Here is a 14,911-nt window from a genome sequence, read left to right as displayed (position 1 = left end):
GATTATTAAAAAGCTATTGGAGTCAACTGATCTGAGAAATATTTCCTGTTTGTCACTGTAAACTTTTAATTATTTAAATATGTAAACCAGGTTCCCTTTATGTAATATTTGTCTATAAAATTAAAGATTGACTGACAGTGGTCTTAGTTATATGCTTCTGAAATGCTGTAAAAGTGTTTTCAAGAGGTACATTATCCTCATAGTGAAAAAAATAGACTGTCACTTCTGCTTCTATTCCGTTAGTAATGATTGCAGGCTATTTTATAGTCACATAGGCTAGGTCTACACTGGGGGGGAATTGACCTAAGATACGCAACTTCAGCTACGCAAATAGCGTAGCTGAAGTTGGCATATCTTAGGTCAATTTACCTGGCCATGAGGATGGCGGCGAGTCGACCGCCGCCGCTCCCCCATTGACTCTGCTTCTCGCTGCGGTGGAGTTCCGGAGTCGACAGCAAAGCAATCAGTGATCAATTTTATTGTGTCTACACTAGACACGATAAATCGATCCCCAATAGATCGATCACTACCCGCCGATTCGGCAGGTAGTGTAGACATGCCCATAGATAGGATGTCTAGGATATTCACAGCATGAAGATGACTAAGAATGATTTTGTTTCTCCTGGAAATTTTTAAAACTTATCTTAGTTTAAAGGAAACACTTGAAAGTCCTCACTATTAAGAGAACCTTCATCTTTCTCTTGCTCCTAATGTATTTATGGAACCTATTTCCTTTAATGTTCCTTGTGATGTGTAACTCATTTTGTACTTTAGCCATTCTGATTTTGTCCCTGCATACTTTGCACTATTCTTTTGTATTCATCCTTAGCAATTTGTCCATGTTACCACTTTCAGTAGAATTGCTTTTGATTTTTCAGGTCCTGAAAGATGCTGGATGGGAATGTAACAATTTAGTCTCTTGAAAGAAGTTCTCTCAAAAAAGTGGATATAGTATGTTGATAAAATACTTAATTCCCCTCTCTCCTCATCCTCTGTATTCAAAAGAAGAGCTGCATTTAGATCATTTTCATGCAGATTTAATTAGGACCAGTGGCCTGTCTGTTCTTGATGAATCTCACTTGGATTCAGGATACTTTGGGGAATGGTAGTTCCTAGCCTGCTTGTTAGTTTCACTATTGGTTTCTGCTGGCAGTATTAGCAAAAGGCCTATTTCCCCATTAGTAGTTATGTAGGAATTCATCTCACTTCCGTGTTGAAGTGATGTAAGTGAACTATTCCATATATAGAATTAAAGTGCAATTTCACGGTAAGTCAACAAAATTTAATTTATAACATAGAAGCAGCAAAGTATTCACCCACGAAAGCTCATGCTGCAAAACGTCTGTTAGTCTATAAGGTGCCACAGGATTCTTTGCTGCTTCTACAGAACCCGACTAACACAGCTACCCCTCTGATAATTTATAACATAGTGTTTTTTAAAACTTTCCTGTTTTACTCCACAGAACAAAAACAAATTTTCAACCTATGTTGTTGCTTCAGGACTTCAGTATGGAGCTGAAGAAGGAATATTTCACTGCTTTTTTAAGGTAGACGTTTTCAGTTCTGGTGAAGTTTAGTTTAATATTGCACAGTTCTTAAAGGTAAATTGAAAAGGAATTTAACAACAGCAGTATTACTGTATGCTGAATATCTCTACTAACAGGGCAGAGGACCTGTTCCAATGCCTCTTTAAGTCCATTCCCATGGCCTGCACCTAAAAGTTATATCAGCATACCTGTTTCAACTAGGAATGTGAAAAAAATACACACACTAGCTAGCATAGTTATTTTGGCAAAACCCCCATTAGAGAGACAACTATACCGATAGCAAAGTACTTCTGTTGACATAACTAATGTTGTTTGTGATGATGGTATTACTATGCTGGAGTAACTCTTCATTCTGACAGTACATGCTGTGTCTACACTGGGGGTCTATACTGGCATAGCTATGCCAATATGGAATCATAGAAATTCAAGACTAGAAGGGACCTTGAGAGGTTATCTAGTCCAGCCCCCTGTGCTGAGGCAGGACCAAGTAAATCTAGACCATCCCTGACAGGTGTTTATCTAAACTGTTCTTAAAAACCTCCATGGACTAGGATTCCACAGCCTCCCTTGAAACCTATTCCAGTATTTAACTATCCTTATAGTTAGAAAGTTTTTCTTAATAACTAACTCAAATCTCACCTGCTGCAGATTAAGCCCATTACTTCTTGTCTGACCTTCAATGGACATGGAGAACATCTGACTAGCATCCTCTTTATAAAACCCCTTAACATATTTGAAGACTGTTATCAGGTCCAGCCTCAGTCTTCTTTTCTCAAAACTAATATACCCATTTTTTTTAACCTTTCCACACGTCAGTTTTTCTATACCTTTTTTCATTTTTGTTGCCCTCCTCTGTGTCCCTTCCAGCAGATAGGGGATCTTGGGGGACAATTACCACACGGGTGGGGTGCAAAATAAACTTTATTAAGAAAATGCAAAAACAGGGAAAATTCAATAGTGAGGGGTATGGGGTTTGTTAAGGTAGACAATTGGGGAGGGGTTTCTTTTGGTGAACAGTATAGGGGGTTTCAATAGTGGGGTACAATACAGTTGATAAACAATTAACACTGAAGTATAAAAGTAACAGGTAGCTAACAATTTCTATGTAAAAAGGTGTGTCACAGCAGCATATAACCAAGTTAACAGTTATGGAAAAATATGTTAAATAACAAACAATTTTAGGTAAAAATGTGTCACAATGGGGTAAATGTAGAATGTGTGGTGTATCAGAGAGAAAAAGGTAACCAATGGGGTTTTATGCTAGATTGGGATGGGGGAAGAGAAGCACGTGGTGGAGCAGAGGGAGATTTAAACTTAGAGAGACACAGAGAACAGAGAGACTGTAAGGAGTCAGAGGGACACAGAGAAGCTGGGGGGTGGGGGGTTGCAGTGGAAAGACAGACTTAACCACAATTATACAAAACACAGCAAAATCTTATCTATGATCTAACTTAACCAAGACTACACAAATTAGCGAGTAACAAAACACAATGCAACAATTCTCTAAGCCTAACTTACAGAGTATAATGCTAAACCTAACTTAACCTAATGAGTGCACCTTATACTAGGGGTGGTTCTCCAAGGGTGTGGCTGCAGCAGTGGAGCAACTGCAAGTGAGCTGCCCAGGATAGAATCCAGGGAGGCACAGGTTTATTTCTAGCAGCAAAGGAGCTGCAGAACCAGAAACAGATTACAGATGCAGACCAAGGAGTTAACTTGGGTCTGTCTGTTGGGGAAAGAAAGCCAGCAGCTAGAACAGGGTGGGTCTGCAAGAGAGAGTTCTTACCAATCCCCAGGACAACAGCAGAGGCAGAAGCAGGCACAGCAGCAGCATCAGAGGACGCAGAGAGGACTCAATTTGCTCACAATAATCAGGAGATCTCCAGGCAAAATTCGTTGTTCGTGGGAGGGGAGTTTAAAAACGGGGGTATGCTCAAAAACAAACGAGAGCGGGGAGAGGGCCTCCCAAAGACCCCTAGCTGATCAGACCAGGTGGCAAAGCAAGGACCTTCTCCGAGGTCTGATTAGAAAATGTCTGGTTATATAGGCAGACTTAGGCAGTTTCCCACCAGTAACTTTGATAGGTTCCCCTTCTTAGAGGGGAGGAGAGAAAGCAGGGGAAAGACTTCAGGTGTGCACAGACGTGTCTGGGCTAGTTCTAAGTCACAGGCATGACTTACATGCTCAGCTATGTGGCCATATAAGGTCTTGCATTCTTGGGCAGAGCCCCCTACACCGAGCCCAGGTCTGAACAAAGGAGGCAGAGGCCCACCCCCACCTGAGCAGAGCAATGGCTCCGGTTAGTCTGCAAAGGCCATTCCACTGAGCAGGGCCAGGCTATGACTTTTGCTAGCCCCATGGCCGGGAGGGGCGGCCACACGGAGAGGAAAACAAAAAAGGAATGCAGCAGGGAGGCAGCTGTAACAGACACTCTGAACTCTCTCTAATTTGTCCACATCTTTCTGAAAGTGTGGTGCCCAAAACCAGATCCAGCTGAGGCCTCATCACTGCCAAATACAGCAGGACAATTACCTCTAGTATCTTACATACAATGCTCCTGTTATCCCAGAATATTAGCTTATTTTGCAACTGAATCACATTGTTGGCTCATATTCAATTTGTGATCCGCTATAGCCCCCAGACCCTTTTGAGCAGTACTACTGTCTAGCCCAGGGATCAGCAACCTTTCAGAAGTGGTGTGCCGAATCTTCATTTATTCACTCTAATTTAAGGTTTCACATGCCATTAATACATTTTAACATTTTTAGAAGGTCTCTTTCTATAAGTCTATAATATATAACTAAACTATTGTTGTATGTAAAGTAAATAAGGTTTTTAAAATGTTTAAGAAGCTTCATTTAAAATTAAATTAAAATGCAGAGCCCCCCGGACCAGTGGCCAGGACCCGGGCAGTGTGCGTGCCACTGAAAATCAGCTCGCGTGCCGACTTCGGCACTCGTGCCATAGGTTGCCTACCCCTGATCTAGCCAGTTATTCCCCATTTTGTATTTGTACAGCTGATTTTTCCTTCTTAAGTGGAGTACTTTGCACTTGTCTTTATTGAATTTCAACTTGTTGATTTCAGACCAGTTCTCTAATTTGTCAAGGTCTTTCTGAATTCTAATCATGTCCTAAAAAGGGTCAGCAAGCCCTCCCAGCTTGGTGCCACCTTCAACTTTTATATGTGTACTCTACACTCCATTATCAAAGTCATTAATTAACATTGAATAGTATCAGATGCAGGATAGACCCCCGTAGGACCCCACTAGATACACCATCCCAGTTTGACAGCAAACCATTGATAATTACTCTTTGAGTATGGTATTTCTATCAGTTATATACCCACCTTATTGTAATTCCATCTGGACCACATCTCCCTTGTTTGCTTATGAGATTGTCATGTGGGGCTGTGTCAAAAGCCTTACTAAAATCAAGATATATCAGTTCTACAGCTTCCCCCCATCCAGTATGCCAGTAACCCTGTAAAAAAGGAAATTGGGTTGCTGCTTGAGAACCTATTAGAGACTGCCATTAAATAATTGTCTGACCCCGCCCTCTAATTTCCCACAACTGTGACTATTTCAATCGATAGCAAAAGAAAAAATGCTTAAAATAAACATTGATATTATTCCTTGAAATTATATATTTTAAAAAATCAAATTCTGCCCAGCCAATAAATACAGCTATGCCAGCGTAGGCTCTGTAGTGTGGACATGGCCACATTGAGTCACTTAGCAGATTTTTAGTTTAAAACATATTCAGTTATTCAACAGTTTTTTAACTATATCCCAGTATATTCTATGTTGGTAAGGGCATATCTATCATGGAGCCTCAATGGAGTATGCAGCCTGCCTGTTGGGGATTAGGTAAACAATGTTTTTTTCAGTATAGTGTGATTTTTTTCCCCAAAAGCTTTCTTTATTTCTATTTTCATTTTATATCCTTTGGGATATAAAATAATAATAATAAAGCTTTTCCCAAACTGAGCAGTTTTGTCAAAAATGCCACTATCTTTGTAGGCTGACAGTCAGCAGCTCGCAGAATTGATTACTCAGCTGCGGCTCATACTCACATCCAAGAAACTGAACATTAAAATCCAGTATGTACCTAGTTTCACCAACCATACATATATTCCTTTTTGCAACTCTAATTAAATATAACTCTCCTGCTTCATTTGTATTTATTTTCAGACAGCTTGGCTTGGTGAGACTCCTGCAATACCAGTTTTTGGTGATGGAAACAATTTTCTTCCAACCATTCATGTTGTTGATTTAGCAGCGTAAGTATGCTTTTTAGGGATGGCCATCCCTGGAAATGCTTAGTATCCATATATGTACCAAAACCATACCTACCAATGGAGATTTCAGACAGCTGCTACCATATTTAAAAAAAAAATTTTTTTAAATGGACTACAGTTGACTTTGGCACATCATTTTCAAGCAAATGGAGATTTAAATATTTCCAACATGAAATAGGCCTTTTGGAAGTAATAACTTACAGTCAGATTAAAGACATGCTTTCAAGAAATTCCTAGAAGTGCCATGTCCAGAACATAGTACCAGTAAACCAAATGGAACCACATCACAGTTTTTGAAACCAGAATAGAAAGGACAAGTAGCAGCTTGGTGTATATTTTCTAGAGACATTGTTCCATATTCCTGAAATGTCTTGGCCAAACTGAGATACCTAATTATGTTATCTTATGAATAAAAATCAACATGAAAATAGCATGCTTTGGAATATTCACCTTCACAATTTCCTCATGCCTTTTGCCTTGGGGTTGCTTCTATATTATATTTCATGTTAAAAACATAATATTTTTCCTTCCACTAATGGACTTTGATTGCATTTGCTATATTGCAGGGTGTTACAAAACATAGCTGACCATAGGCCAAGGACTCACTACATTGTGGCAGTGGATGAATCTATACATACTCTTCAGGCCATAGTTAAGGTAAAACAGTTTAAGATTTTGTTTCTTTGTCTAGGTATTTTTTTAGTCTTGTAAATCCTTAGTCTTCACTCTGTTAAAAGTCCCTGAATCTTCCGTGAATTATTCTGTACAACAATTTTATAAAAACTAGTCTTGAAATCCTATAGTGTGTACTTCTTTTAAACAAAATGCAAAATGTGGGCCCAGTCTTGCAGTCCATATTCAGGCAAAATTATTAGTTTCAAAAGGGGTTTTGCCTGTGATAAAGGGCTGATGGGTTAGACTTTGTTTTCATCCAGTTCATATATACTGTAATTAGGCAGTCAGTGTCTTTTTTTAAATTCTTTTTCCCGTTGAATTGTAGGAATATAGTTTGTTCCTTTGTTTAATCACATGCCTTGAAGCAAAATCCAGCAAAGTAACCTGGAAGCTGCTGTGAAGTAGCAATCTGGTGATTTTAACTCTCTATTATTTAAAAGTGCTTTCGAAGTAATTGGCAATTTATTTGCCTACTGACATTGAAAATTGAACATACTGGGACAGAGATTCTCAGATGGTAATCCATGGACTACAGAGACTTTGATGGTAGTCTGCAGAATGAAATATTTTGAGAATCATGTAGTGAGAGTGTTGGGAAAGAAAGCAGGTCCATGACTGGCTCTTGGCTTTACGACATGGTCCATAAAATAGAAACACTTTTTTAGTATACATCCCAGCAGAGGTATTCTACCATGTCTCTAAACTTAAACTAGTACACACATGTTCTTCAGATTGCTGTGCAAGTCAAAAGTATGGATTAGATGAATACCCAATTTAATATGTGTACAATATTGTTTTCTGACAGTGCATTAGCAAAAATGTTGGACCAGGAAAAATCCAAAAGATTCCAAGAGAAAATGCTTTCTTAAGCAAAGACTTAACGGTTAGTATTTTGTTTCCTTTTTTGAATATATTCAAGGAAGGGATGTGAGATGAAAATATAAATATAAATACCATGCAATGTACTCTTTTCTTATTGTTTACATCAGCACAAAGATATGACACAAAAATTATGTCAACAAAATACATGAACTATATTTAGATAAATAAAGTAAATGAAGAAGCAGCTTATAAACCACATTACAGAGAATTATGAGGAGTTTTTGCTAGTATGTAGAGCCTGATCCTGAGGCTCTCCAGTGACGTATTGGAGTTGATGTGAGTTGAGGATGCTGAGCACCTCACAGGAGGCCTGCACAGAGGAAATAAGATGTAAATAGTGAGCTACGAATTTTTTTATTCTGATTAGTCAATGAGATGTGGCAGATGTGAATTGTTTCTGTATTCTTGCAAGCAGCTTGGAGTAAACAAGGTATGAATTGTCAAAGGCACTTTAGAATGTGTCCCTTTAATATTTCCGTGCACGAATAATTGGGTGAATATGGCCTGTGCTATACAGGTCCTTCTAGCCTTAAAATCTATGAATAAGAATAGATTCAGGAGTTGAGAGATGGAATTAATGACTGCTGCTTCACTGGTTACAGTAACAAAATGCCCACAGATGGTAGTCTTCGCAGCATGGAGTTAGGTCTGGGAGAGAGACTATCAAGATAAAAATCATAATTGTTTCCTTAACTCTTTGTCATTAATAACAAACTAGATTATTAAAACTAAAATAAATTTTAAATTTGAATTATTTTCTTTAGGCCTGAATCATAGCCCACTAAAGTCAATGGGAGTCATTCCATTGACTTCAGTGCACTTTGGATTAGGGGCCTTTGTTTACTTTTTGCCCTTCACTGTGCTTAGAAAATTAAAGTTCCACTTTCTGGTTTTCATGCACGAGCATAAGCCAGTGGTATAGTGGCTGGATTTCCAATACTTCATGGGAATAGTTAAATGAAAAATAAAACCTGTTTTCTTTTAAGTTGTTAAATAATCTTGAAAATATTAATTTTTGGTTTTGTAAAGCAGCCCCCTTGCCCCCAACCTCCTCCATTTTTTTTTTAAATAAGACCTACATCTTGGGGTTAGGCTACTTGGGAGTGTCCCTTTAATATCAAACAGGGAACTCTCTGTGCAATTAAATGTACTTTTGCTCCTTTAGCAAACACATTTGGATATGTTACTTGTGAACCTGCGGATGGAAGCTGTATTCTTGAAGGAGAACTTCAACATTAAGTGGGTTGCTCAGACAGGACTGGTGGAGAATATTGGGCAAGTCCTCAAAGAATACAAGCAAAGTCGGGGATTACTGGTAATTATTTCCTAGATGCTGTTTTGAAGTGCTCTGATATTTTTCTAAGAGGAGTGTATAAATATACAGTAAGTGACAATATTTGCAATGCTGTTAAGAGATGCAAAATAAACGGACAAATACAATATATTTGGGAACTGAAAGAAGGACTGAAGAACTAAGGAGAAGAAATACTTTTCCTGTTGTCCCTAGAAATGAAATCCTGCAGGTGAAATAAGCAGAGGGCTGTGGCTCTGGAATTAGCTCTCTCATGTAATATACCATAATCTCATAGTGTCCAATGAGGCGTCAGCAGCAAATGCTGTTGTCAAGGCAACTTTCTTTAAAACAGAATCAGTATCAGGGTGATCTCTATCCTTGAGGGCTCTGAGATCATAGAATCATAGAATATCAGGGTTGGAAGGGACCTCAGGAGGTCATCTAGTCCAACCCCCTACTCAAAGCATGATCAATCCCCAACTAAATCATTCCAGCCAGGGCTTTGTCAAGCTGGGCCTTAAAAATCTCTAAGGAAGGAGATTCCACCACCTCCCTAAGTAATCCATTCCAGTGCTTCACCACCCTTCTAGTGAAAAAGTTTTTCCTAATATCCACCCTAGACCTCCCTCACTGCAACTTGAGACCATTACTCCTTGTTCTGTCATCTGCTACCACTGAGAACAATCTAGATCCATCCTCTTTGGAACCCTCTTTCAGGTAGTTGAAAGCAGCTACCAAATCCCCTCTCATTCTTCTCTTCTGCAGATTAAATAATCCCAGTTCCTTCAGCCTCTCCTCATAAATCATGTGCTCCAGCCCCCTAATCATTTTTGTTGCCCTTTGCTGGACTCTTTCCAATTTTTCCACATCCTTCTTGTAGTGTGGGGCCCAAAACTGGACACAGTACTCCAGATAAGGCCTTACCAATGCCGAATAGAGGGGAATGATTACGTCCCTCGATCTGCTGGCAATGCCCCTACTTATACAGCCCAAAATGTCATTAGCCTTCTTGGCAACAAGGGCACACTGTTAACTCATATCCAGCTTCTTGTCCACTGTAAAACCCCTAGGTCCTTTTCTGCAGAACTGCTGCCTAGCCACTCAGTCCCTAGTCTGTAGCAGCGCATGGGATTCTTCCGTCCTAAATTCAGGACTCTACACTTGTCCTTGCTGAACCTCATCAGATTTCTTTTGGCCCAATCCTCTAATTTGTCTAGGTCCCTCTGTATCCTATCCCTACCCTCCAGCATATTTACCACTCCTCCCAGTTTAGTGCTATCTGCAAACTTGCTGAGGGTGCAGTCCATGCCATCCTCCAGATCATTAATGAAGATACTGAACAAAACCAGCACCAGGACCGACCGTTGGGGCATTCCGCTTGATACCGGTTGCCAACGAGACATGGAGCCATTGATCACTACCTATTGAGCCCGATGGTCTAGCCAGCTTTCTATCCACCTTATAGTCCATTCATCCAGCTCATACTTTTTTAACTTGCTGGCAAGAATACTGTGGGAGACAGTATCAAAAGCTTTGCTAAAGTCAAGGAATAATACATCCACTGTTTTCCCCTCATGCACAGAGCCAGTTCTCTCGTCATAGAAGGCAATTAGGTTAGTCAGGCATGACTTGCCCTTGGTGAATACATGCTAACTGTTCCTGATCACTTTCCTCTCCTCAAAGTGCTTCAAAATTGATTCCTTGAAGACCTGCTCCATGATTTTTCCAGGGACTGAGGTGAGGCTGACTGGCCTGTAGTTCCCCAGATCCTCCTCCTTCCCTTTTTTAAAGATGGGCACTACATTAGCCTTTTTCAGGTCATCCGGAACCTCTCCTGATCACCATGAGTTTTCAAAGATAATGGCCAATGGCTCTGCAATCACATCAGCCAACTCCTTTAGCACTCTCGGATGCAGTGCATCCGGCACCCTGGACTTGTGCTTGTCCAGATTTTCTAAATAGTGCTGAACCACTTCTTTCTCCACAGAGAGATGCAGGGCATCTCTCTCTTGATCTCCAGTCAGGAGAGAGATGCCCTGCAAATCATGTAGTTGCTAGGGACACCCTGAAGGAGTCTGAGGAGACCTCACAGTCTTTTTTGAGAGTGGCCTCCATTTTTCTATCCATGAGGACCTTAGGTTAGAACTTTGCTTCTGAACCATATCTTTAGTTAGATATACTACAGCTGCATCAACCTTCGATATCTCAGTAACTGGGACTTTTGGTTCCTGGATCCTGTAGAACCCAAGATCAGTTCTGTCAGTGTGCTTACCTTTGTCTGGCTCGTCCAATTCATCCCTAAGGACTTCCTCAAAGGAGGAGTGTAGGGGAATGAGGGCCTCTGGGGAGAATTGCCTGCCTGACTCATAGCGCTGGGACCTAACAGAATTGGGGATAGAAGGCTGAGTGCAGGCTGGGCACACATCACTGTCTGCTGAGCCTGGGAAGGCAGTCTCACAGATGGAGCACCATTTGGATTTCATTTGTTGATTTTTAGGGTGCTTTGCCATATCCAGAAGGTGCAGAAGAGCTGGCAGTATGCACTGCAGCTCAGGCTCCAGGGGGTTCCAAAACCCTGCTAAAAAACTGGCCAATGTGGGAAGAGAGACTGGGAGGCCGATTGCTGCTCACCACTGCCCCAAATTTTGACACTCTCCCCCCCACCCCCCAAACCGTAGGCAGATGTCAATGTGGGAGCTTTAAAAACCGCTGTCCACACATGTGAGAGTCAGAGAAACTGGAGGAAAGCAGGAGCTGAGGGAGCATGGCCAGACCATGGCCAGACCAAGTGGCTCCAAAACTCTGATCCATCTCTGTGAGCTGCAGAGAGAGGAGAGCTGCCCAGATGTCAAGAAATTGTAGGAGACACTGAGCTCCAAAAATAGGAGGACATCCAAGGGCAGAATTTGTACACTGAAAATTCATCTAAAATAGGTATCCAATTTTATGTTAATTTGTTTGTTCATATATTTTCTACTGGTCCTAGGGGAAAGACCAGTCATTTAAAACAAAAATCACACGCCTTGCTTAATTCCTTTTTATCTTCATTTTCTTTCAGCCAGTCAAAATTTGTGTTCTTGGTCCTCCTGCAGTTGGGAAATCTACCATTGCTGAAGAACTCTGCAAACACTACAGGCTACATCACATTAAAATAAAGGATGTAATTTCTGAAGCAATAGAAAATCTGGTACGTGGTTAACTCTTCTTTAGGATTTATTATTTTGGTTTTCATACTTTTAAAATGTAAAATGTTGGAAATCATTTAAGAATTAGTTAGAAAACTGTGATTTAGAAGTTGAAGAATGACCATAGGAAATAACCTTCTTCTAGTAGAATGCAATGAGGAATTAAAAATATCCTAACTCCATTGTAGATGCCCAACTGTGGCTGTTTCCATTTTTCAGTATCTGCAAAAGCCAAAACATATTTTATTTAACCTAGGCTGTAAAGGCATGATCTTGTGACATGCTGAGTACTGAGCACTCCTTATTTTAACTGATTGTAATTAGTGAAGATGGCTCAGCACCTCACAGCTTAGGGCCTTAGATGAGCTGCATATCTATATAATAAGATTCCAGGATTGCCACTCTGTGTGTCTTATGTTCTTATGTTTGTCACTCTGAAGCCTAAAATGTCTGAGTCAGTGTGACACTAGAAAAAGCTACAAGTACAGTTGAAAGCTCTTTTTGTTCAGAATATCACCCGGTTCAATCATCACTAGGATTCGGAGACTGTTACCGTCTATTTTTTAAGTTCTCGGCCATTTTGACTTTATGAGTTACACCCGTATTGTGTACACCTATAGTAAGGAATGTATCTATGCCATGCCAAGGGTCCTAGACCGTTGTGATATCAGCCCAATCACCACCCTTAGTCTACAGTTATTTTGCATGCAAAAATTTCATTGGTTGTATGAAGGAGTCTGCACAACTCCCCCTACACATAACACAGCCTCCCCTCCACAACACAACCAGCATACACAAAACCCCAAATACACATAGACTGTAACTGTGGCACATTCCCTTCATTTGCTACCCACACAAATCCACATAACACTCCCCACACACAAATCAACACAATCAGCCACACAACACAATCAGCACACACAGTAACCCCAAACATCACTCTTAAGCCTAGAATGTCTGTTGAATCAATATGAAGCAATGGAAACAGCTACAAGCATGGTTGAGAGTGCTTTTTGTTTAAAATATCACCAGATTCAATCATCATTTGGATTCATGGCCTGTTACCATCTACCTGTTAAGTTCTGAGCCATTATTGGCTTTTTTACATACATAACTTTGTTGCCGGCTCAAAGGGCCCGAGGCGGAGCAACAGCGGGGGTTCGTTGCCCGGTGTGCGTCGCACTAATTAACACACCAGGGTGGAGAAGCAAACCACGTTTATTTGAGCTCAAAAAAGGTGCCAGGGAGAAAAAGCATTCTCAAATCCTGCACAGGCGGGTCCCAGTATTTATACCCCCCTTGTTTGTGTAAGCCTTTTGTTTGGTTTTCCCCCTCACCCCTCCCTTCCCAACAGCAGTTACTTTAAACATTACATTTCAGCGTGTTAGAAAAGTTCCCATTCGCATATTTATCTATGGCCTTCACAGCACAAACACATGCAGATTTTCCTCCCCTTTCTCCCCCTCCTCCCCACCACTTTTTGCTGTTTCAAACTGTCCTGCAGCTGCAAGCTGAGACAGCTGACAGTTACAAATTTTGCTTGCTGTCTGTTAGCATCTTAGGCTGGTTAAAGTTCACAGCATGGAAGACCTTTGGTTCACTCAGGCCTTCAGTCACAACTTTGGTTTATTTAGGCCCAGTGACACCAACAACTTTATGAATTACACCTGTGTGACAGCACAGGCTTTCAGCTACTAGTCTGAAACTAAGATGCAGACAGTGGCCCAAATGTTGTCCATAATTATACCTGTCTAATACCAAAGGCAGAATTTAGCCAAACTATTTTTGAACCTTTTTTTTTGTATATAGGAGAAAATTATTGCTCCTAAAGAAACAGTGGAAACTGAAGAGGTGGGTGAGGAGGGAGAAGATGAAGAAGAAGAAGAAGGGGACAGTATAGAAGAGGCACAAGAACTCTTAGATGGAGTCAAAGAAAACATGGAGCAGAATGGAGGTAAGGCATGAAAGGATTGATAATGGAAGCCTGGATTTTAGTTAATAGATGTAACTTTTATACAAATGAAAAATCAGGAAATTGATTTGTGCCTGTTCCTTTAGACCATATAGCTCCCATTGAAGGCAAGGGTCATGCCCCTTTTTGCAGCGTTGTGAACCTTAACCTCACTTACCTTTGTGCAATTCCACTGAAATGATTGGGGTTCTATGAGAGTAATGGGGCAGAATTTGACCTAACGTGCCTGTTAAAAGTCATATACATTTTTAAACACTGGAAAGCTATTATAATAGTAGCAATTCTTTCTTGATGTTTTTATTGTTTTCCATTTAAATTTTTATGCAGCCCTTTTGACACTACAAACTGACATTTTACTTACAGCTCTATATTCAGTCTCTCTAGATTCTTGGTGAGAATATTTTCGAATTAATTATATCATGCTTACCTTTCAGATGTGAGAGCCTAATTAATGTCGCTTAAAATAAAAAGCTAGCCAGGTCTTACTGGGGTTCTTGATTGCAACTAACCTTGGGGGAAAAAAAAATTAACTTTTTGTTCTTTGTTTCTCCCACCCTTTGGTGAAGAGTAAATAATGCTTTCCCGTGTTTGTAAAATACTTTAAGGCCTGTGAATGGAAAAAGTGCCATATAAGTGTTTTAATTATTATTTGTGGCTAATGTCATGTGTGCTTTTGGCCTTGTTCTTCTTAACACTACTGAGGTCTGCAATGATTTCACATAAAAAAGCACTATATGATGCATCCTTTGCCTAATTAATGCATGCTTTGTCTGCAAAGTCATAGCTCACCCAAGGAGCGCATTAATGAACGCTGCTGCTTCATCTCTTGTGTGGCTTTACTTTATTGTTAAGACAATGAAACCTTTTACAATCAAAATATTTTGATTACAGTGGCTTATATGTATTTAATTAAGACTTTTTAAAAATGAAGCAAAGGGAAGGGGAGGGAGTTGGAGTCATGATTACAGAAGAAGTAAGAATCTGAGTTTTATTCCCAGGACATTGGGGTTTTATTGTAACGTTTATTCAGTGACCTGGGCCAAAGCACTAAAACTACTT

At 40.2% G+C, this 14,911-nt stretch overlaps 1 protein-coding gene across 2 annotated transcripts in view; it reads left to right on the top strand.

Moving 5' to 3' along the window:
* AK7 (adenylate kinase 7) overlaps nt 1-14,911 on the top strand; it is a 48,000-nt gene that overhangs the window by 14,337 nt on the left and 18,752 nt on the right. For both annotated transcript variants that reach the window (XM_039534231.1, XM_039534232.1), the window contains exons 6-12: nt 1,464-1,547; nt 5,738-5,826; nt 6,411-6,501; nt 7,325-7,402; nt 8,567-8,716; nt 11,754-11,882; nt 13,690-13,834. In XM_039534231.1, the coding sequence (XP_039390165.1) occupies nt 1,464-1,547; nt 5,738-5,826; nt 6,411-6,501; nt 7,325-7,402; nt 8,567-8,716; nt 11,754-11,882; nt 13,690-13,834 (766 nt within the window). The remainder of the gene's footprint in view (nt 1-1,463; nt 1,548-5,737; nt 5,827-6,410; nt 6,502-7,324; nt 7,403-8,566; nt 8,717-11,753; nt 11,883-13,689; nt 13,835-14,911) is intronic.

Source organism: Mauremys reevesii, linkage group 4 (genome assembly GCF_016161935.1).
Source record: "Mauremys reevesii isolate NIE-2019 linkage group 4, ASM1616193v1, whole genome shotgun sequence".
In the NCBI taxonomy this organism is placed as follows: Eukaryota; Metazoa; Chordata; order Testudines; family Geoemydidae; genus Mauremys; species Mauremys reevesii.
Note: the sequence above shows the minus strand (reverse complement) of the source record. Positions and strands in the feature narration are given on the sequence as shown.